Source organism: Saccoglossus kowalevskii, chromosome 11 (assembly GCF_978046115.1).
Source record: "Saccoglossus kowalevskii chromosome 11, keSacKowa6.1, whole genome shotgun sequence".
NCBI classification, from domain to species: domain Eukaryota; kingdom Metazoa; phylum Hemichordata; class Enteropneusta; family Harrimaniidae; genus Saccoglossus; species Saccoglossus kowalevskii.
In genome coordinates this window covers 4,243,719-4,251,344 of record NC_140651.1, presented here as the reverse complement: position 1 = coordinate 4,251,344, position 7,626 = coordinate 4,243,719, and the positions used below count along the sequence as shown (strand labels likewise).

The window sequence follows — 7,626 nt, the reverse complement described above, 5'->3', positions numbered from 1 at the left end:
TGTTTTTTATCACTATTTTAGAAGAATATTTGATATATTCACTTCCTGAAAACAAATGTACTTTTTTTATTTTGAGGTAGAAGCCTACTCTAAATTAAAATACCCGGAATTTATTCATTTTGCAATAAACTGTACTCCAAGGCAACATAAAGATTTTGACTGAAAAAATGGGGGCCACCAGCCTTTTTTTGAGAAATTGATGGTTGTATTTTAGTGGAAAGTCGCATTTTGACACTATTATAACACTTTTGCCACATATTTCTATGGAAGAGATATTATGCAATACCTCAAAATCTAGCCTGGTGACATAGGCTGAAAAACTCATATATTGTTAATGATGGAGTACTTTTTGTTGTTCTGAAGTGCCAAAAAATGCAATTTTTCTTTAACATTGTGTTCTGTGGGATTTTTCTAAAAATAACAATTTTTAAGAAATATTAGAACACGTTTCTCAAAAAGCATAACCGTAACACACAAAATAATGCTATTTCATTGTACCATGGGACATTAGCTTCATAATTGTACATAATAAACTAATGAACATTGTCATGCGATTTATGACCAATTTTGTTAAAAATTATTACTAGGCTTCTACCTTAAATGCCATATCAGAAGAATAGAAATAAGCTTGTCAAGAACCCGGATTGCTGTCCAATCAGATTGTACGATATTACTGATATCCAACGCTAGATCTAAATTGTCAATGTGTAATACAGTCCGACGTTATCGACCGTGGAAATATAAAATAATTTTTCAACTCAACTCAAAATACCGATTTCAAACACAATACAATTAAAGAATTAGGTGAATTTCGCTACAATTTCAAACTTCAAAGGTGACTGCCATCTGTCATGATTGACTTCTAAGGCGATTGGAGTTCAATAAGGATTAAGTTTGTGTGGAGCTAAGCTGTACTAAAAGCGAATGTATGCAGTACATCAGTATAATTAACACGGTTTGTTTGGAAAAATGGATAATAATCATGCCCATCTAGTTTTATTTGCATTTACACCGCAACGGTGTATTTGAAATACCTATGTATATTGTACTATATTTTAAAGTTTGTCGTAAGTGGCACTGTCACGGGAATATAACCATTCCAACATTGAAAATAACAGACATTCTGGAAATTGCTGTTAAAGCGGTGGGGGAGGGGGTTTGGCTCATCACCTGCGCATGTGGCAGATGGCCTTGTTTATAAACAAGCGTCTACCCATAAGCCTTTGCGTGTTTAGCGTTGCTCTTGTCGCGTAGGTCTCATTTCCCTAGTGACGACCCCATTCGCGTTTACGTATAGTTAAACAATAAAACTTATAAAGTACTCAACGAGCAATCATTGAATGCTACATTACCAGCGCAGACGCTGAAGCCAAATAATTATACTCGAGAGCGTCATTTTAACATTCCTTATTCCGATGAGGTCACATCTTAAAGTAGGGGAGTCGTCATCTGTGCATGCGTCAGATGATCATAGCGTGTCATTGTTTACAAACTAGCTTCCATGAGTATTTGCGTTTTTAACGTGTGTTACTATTGTCGCTTGGGACTCAATTCCAGCGCGTGCGCAGGTGTCGACTCTCCAGTTTTAAAGGGCGGTGGTCGTTGCGCAGCGCGTGTTCGAATTGTATGTAAATAAACAATGTATTTTACACGCGTTGTATACGTCGCTATGAGCCCCATATCGAACAGGACGCGGCGTGACGACCACCGCCCTTTAAGCTCATAATTTGGTAATTGAATTTGTAAATAACCACTTAGGGCTAACATTTCCGGCCGTGAATCTTATTATTTAGCATACTCGTACACTGTATCTATCAAGTATATTACTGCCAAATTGATCATGAAAAACTACATTTGTGTAATTATTCTGGCTATTGTATGCCTTAACTTGTTATATAGTATGACGGAATCGTCAAAACCGCGTGGCTATTCATTCAATCAGGCTTATCCGCCGAGTGATCCTTCAGATCCACATTTGGACTAAGCGACGTCAAGGTACAAATGTGTACATGGTGTTTATATCCGTTCTGTTTCAGCACTGGGCGTGTGCCGTAGTGTTGTCGAGGTTATGCCTTGGGGTTTGACAGGACAAATCATTCACATAAAAATGAAACCGGGAAAGACTATTCAAGATTGAAGCCAACATTTCAACGGAGTATTTTGACAGTGAAATTAGACGACGTTTTTGAGTTGTATAGACCTCAAAGGTTACTTGAAAAAAACTTTAGCTTGGGGACACGATTCATACCCCTTTATTGGTATTAGTTTGGCCAATTATATGTGAATTCTAAGGATAAATAAATAACTCACAGCATAATTGGTGACTGAAAGAGAGGTTCTGTAGAATAGAATGTGATGAGTAAACTAGTCGATTGGCGTGAGACACTCTTGGTCTTGAAATATAAAAAAATAAAAAAGGTGTATTAGGCGGTACAATCAACTGAATTTAGGCATTGTATAGCTACGGACTGTACTCCTTCGTGACACTTCAAAGACCGTAACAGTTTATGAGTGAATTTAAATATGTAAGTGTGTTTGATTCAGGAGTAAGACCTTTCCGACTCTGGTGCACTGATGAGATAGGAGGCTTGACTTTTTACTCTAACGACGAGCTTATAAGACTTTGAATCGACGGGAGTTACGACACCCCGAAAATAAGCGGAAGGATGAAAACAAGTAATCATGAAAGGCGAAGCGGGTGTATTTGATATGTGCGTGAATCTACATATCAGAATAAAGGGTCGATCTGTGAAAGATTTACCCCTACCTAAGTTTATAGTCAATCATTACTAAAACCAACACCCTGGAAATGAATTCACCGTCTGATTTGTATTTCAAGCACTGTGAGTAGCACGAAATAATAAATCAGTGATTACCTATGACATAGTCCCCGTTTATATTATACGCATGAAATATTGTATTACCACCTAGGCAATATCCATAATATCGACCGACATGTATGAGATATGGCTCCGTGGAAATGCAATCGTGTAATCAAGATGGCCCCAGTCAGCCATTTTGAGGTTGATGATAACTCATGCGTTTTTCCGTAATGCTGACTGGTTTATGTTGAAATTTGAACTTGGTTGGTTAAGGTATGTCAAATGTATGGCTCCGAAACTGCATTCTTCGAAACAAAGTAAATGACGTGCATCAAGGGCACAGTGTTCAATTAATGTACCAAATATATGACAGTCGGCCATTTTGAACTCTATTTGAAAAATAAAATTGTGTTCATTGAATGTACCAAGTCTAATTGAAACTTGATTGGTCCAAGCTCAAGATATGGCTGTATAAACACTTACGCACGGAGAATAACTAACACCGACGTTACGACTTGAATCCCCCATAATTAGACAGCATGTGTACGTTTCTAGACATACAAAACAAAGCAACTTATGACGTTAATCAACGCAAAATTAAAGTTTGTTTGAGTAGAGAATGGCAGACATATCGCGTGACTGTGTATACAAAGACGGGTGACACACGCCAATGATAAAAAAGCTATCGTGTGATACCATTAATCGTTGACTATTGAAACACTGTTTGGTTGACGCAACTAGGCAAGAATAATTCTAGGTAGAAATGTATTTGCAGAAAGTTTATGGTAGGTTGAATTTGTAACTTAACAGAAACATCAGAGTCTCTGCAAATCAGTGTACAATTAATACATTCGTCATCGAGATTGCGCTGGGATTGACATCCGCCACAAACATTAGATTGAATTATTACCAGCATAAATAATATTAAACGAACGGGAAAAAAGACTGCATGAATCAATTTCTGATTGATCCGAGTCTTCAGAAGGTCATTCCGCGTTGCTAAGCGATAAGAATAGATAATAGTTTAGCTCTTGCGAAAACTATTTGTGACATTTGATTACAATCATTCTACGGAAGCCGTGTGCTATTGAACGTGGCATCGTTACTGCATTGACTGTAATTGTTTTATTGATTGATGTTAATTATAATATGATTACGACATAATTTAAAAATATTTCAATATAGAAATACAGTAAAAAAATTGTAAAAACTGTCTTTTTTAGACATAACAATTCTCTGAGTTTATAGCAATAAAAGTAGCATGGGTTGACATTTATGTGTTATATTCTATAATGATTCCAATGGTCATGCCATAACAAATCATTCCCGTTATAACTATGCAAATATACATGGCCATATCAAAGCTACCTTTGGCCAAGGTCATTTGAATAGAGCGACTGCGCATGGGCGACACTGGACACAGTGTACGCAAGACGAGTGAATAATCAGCGTTAATGAAGAAATTTGTCATTTTTGTATTCAGTGGTGTTAAGGTGAGTCAATACCACCATGTTTCCATAAATGCCTCTTTTTACTGTCTGTACGTCCTACACAGTTTTTGTTTTTAATTACTGTGGCATATTGCTCAACTGTTTATCCAGCATCTTCATATCATCGCCACTGTATTGCAATCAGATAACACAATCATATAAACTGTCGCCGTCATTGCTAGACAAGTCTGTGAGCCCCCGAAGACATTTTTAACTGGGTATATCTTTTTATCATGATTATACAAGGCTGTATTTGTTAGCAGAATTATGTTCTACATGTTTTATGCATGGCCAACTAGCTATTGCAAGAACGCATTCACTGCACGATATCTCAGGCTGTATAACTATGTTACACATATGTATACCTAGCAGGGATTTTTGAACACTATATGCTATTTTTCAGAATGGAAAAGAAGGCTCAATTAACAAATCTGGATGGTGGTTACGCCTGGGTGATTTTAGTGACAAGCTATATGGTATTTCTCATATGTGGAGGAAACTTTTTCACCAGCGGCGTGTTTTTAGTGTCATTTTTGGAATATTTTCATCAAGGTGCTGCAAAAGCCTCCATTATAGGGTCATTGAGCAGTGCTTTTCTTGTCGGTTCAGGTAGGCATAAATTCTACACACACGTGTATGCAACAAACACTTACACCCAGTGTTGTGGGATAATAATGCTTTATCATTTTTGCTTCTTACACAGTTATTTGCGCGAGTGATTCGCCATGCTATCTTTAGCGTCGGCCTATGTGCAATGTTAAAACTAAAAATGAAGTAATATCTACAGCAAAATATTAATTTTAAATGTATATGACAAACCATGCACGTGTTACAAACGTGTCGGGTACAAAAAGATATGTTGACAGTCATGATATGCTAGCAACAATCACACACGTGCGTACATAAGTGGGTAAACGTTCTTGCTTGCCAATCTGTAATTAAATCTATGAGTACAGGTCGACCTGTTGGTCGGTTAGATGAATTGCAGAAATATTTTCTATTAAAAATGATTTAATTATGTGTCCCAAAGAGAATATGAGTGAATTGTATGTCTTACGATATTTATTATCTTCAGGTTTGCTGGTCAACTATCTTTGCAAAAGATTTGGTGCAAGAATCGTTGTTATCGGAGGAGGATTCTTGTCCACATTAGGAGTAATTTTATCCATCTTTGCACCTTCATTATCATTTCTTTACTTCAGCTTTGGTGTATTAGTTGGTAAGTTTGCAAATTCAATTATTGTCACAACTATATTGCCATAGTATATTTGTTCCGAATAACCGCAACATACGCCTAGATATGTTATTGTTTGTATCTTTATACAGGATTGGGATACGGCCTTTCACAGCTTTCTGTGTGTTTTATAATCGGCCATTACTTCAAAAAGAGATACGCCCTTGCCAGTGGAATTATGTTTGCCGGAGCTAGTTGCGGGATTCTATGCCTTCCACCTCTTTATAACTTTCTTATTGAAATTTATGGATGGCGAGGATCGTTGTTTTTTGTAGCCGGTATGAATGCACAACTGGTCGTATGTGGTGCATTACTTAGACCATTTAACAGACAGAGTAGTACAGAAAGTGTGAAAGACAATGCCGATATTTGGACTAAACAAAATAGTGTACAATCATATGTCTGTGAAGTTAAATCTGATTACAAACTATGTACTACTGCGGAAGAAAAACAAACATTTATACCAATGATTGTTACTGAAGAAAAGAAAAACAATAATGTTGATGACAAAAATGTCTTTTCACGCGCTGCTAGAAACTTTTTTCATTTGTTGGGAATTGAAATGTTTATTGAAATACCTGCCTTCACGATGCTTTGTGTTGCTCAGATTCTTGAAGGTATCGGATTTGTAACCGCCATCATGTATTTAGCTGCAAGAGCAATATCCGTTGGCATATCAAAAAACAACGCTGCATTCATGTTAACATTGATGGGTGTAGGAAGTTCCATTGGACGTGTTACTCATGGTTGGATTGTTGATCGTGGTCATATATGTGCTATCACCCTGATGGGAATAGCTGTTGGATGTAGTGGGGTTATTCTTCTGTGTATTTCGTTCACAACTGGCTACCCTGCATTGGTGACCCTGACTGTATGCTATGGCTTTTTCTTTGGAATCTACCAACCTTTAGTATTGGTATCACTGCGAGTGTGTGTAGGGGATGAGAAACATTCTACAGCTTTTTCGTGGGATTGGATGTGTATGGCTATAGGATATATGTGTGGACCTCCATTTGCAGGTTAGTATCGTCTGTGATAAGCTTAAAAGTTACTTTATTCCAGGCAAACCATCATTGAAAATATATAATGTATAATTAATGTGTTGCAATCATACAACATGAAATAATGAGAAGAAATAAGTTCATTCCTGCTATAATGGTTTTACCAATTTACGTTTCATTTACATAGGTTGGCTGTACGACAAGTCTGGCAGCTATAACAGCTCATTCTATGCTGCTGCTGGTGTTCTTATGAGCAGTGGAATTATTGTTCTGCTTGCATCAAGATTTAGAAAATGTTCGGCAAATTATAATGCTCGGCATGACGTTTAAGAATACTAGGTATTGCATGATTGGTTCGATATCATGCAATGACTGTGAACAACTATTAGATAGATATTAAGTAGATATGTTGTTTTCTGTAGCTGCTTAATTGTTTAATTAAATACTCCATATTGGAGTTTAAATAACTTTGAACTTTGTACTATGCTGTGTTGCATTCACATGTAAATACATTTTGAACTAGTCGATGACTAGTTGGTGCAATAAACCTTTACATGGCTTTAATATTGTTTGTATTTATGTTTTGATTTGACAGTATCCGCGTGATATCAATTGAAGCATGTGGCTTATAAAACATACATCAATTGTATCGACTTATTTTAGATAATATGTGCATACACAGTAAGGAAGATCATGAGGTACTGTCAACCTTTAAGACCCACCGTCATCAACAATTTCCTAAGCTGATCATTTCTGATCATTGTAGCTTATATTTGTAACATACACTAATGATTTTACCTACATTCGATTTATGCACTGGGGTGTTGATCACACTACAAGAAAAAACTAAATGGCAGTGAAACTTGTCAAAATTTCACTGTTTTCAACTTGTTAGCTTGTATATTTTCATCTAGTCACCGTGGGGCGTGTTCACTACAGACCATTCCAACCTGAATGTTCATTTAACGGTTTAACATAAACATCTTAGTAATTGATAGTAATTGTAGAGATGTTATTCCAACAATTGGTATAAACTTGATGAAAATTCTTTAAAACGTGTTTTCATAATACGTTTGTTA

At 36.4% G+C, this 7,626-nt stretch overlaps 1 protein-coding gene across 1 annotated transcript; it reads left to right on the top strand.

The window, feature by feature from the left end:
• The first annotated feature begins 4,716 nt into the window (after positions 1–4,716).
• Positions 4,717–6,877, top strand: LOC100378608 (monocarboxylate transporter 12-like). The gene is made up of 4 exons (XM_002732138.2): positions 4,717–4,921; positions 5,388–5,531; positions 5,639–6,565; positions 6,735–6,877. Exons 1-4 carry the CDS (start codon positions 4,717–4,719, stop codon positions 6,875–6,877), a joined length of 1,419 nt encoding a protein of 472 aa, XP_002732184.2.
• The last annotated feature ends 749 nt before the right edge of the window (positions 6,878–7,626 follow it).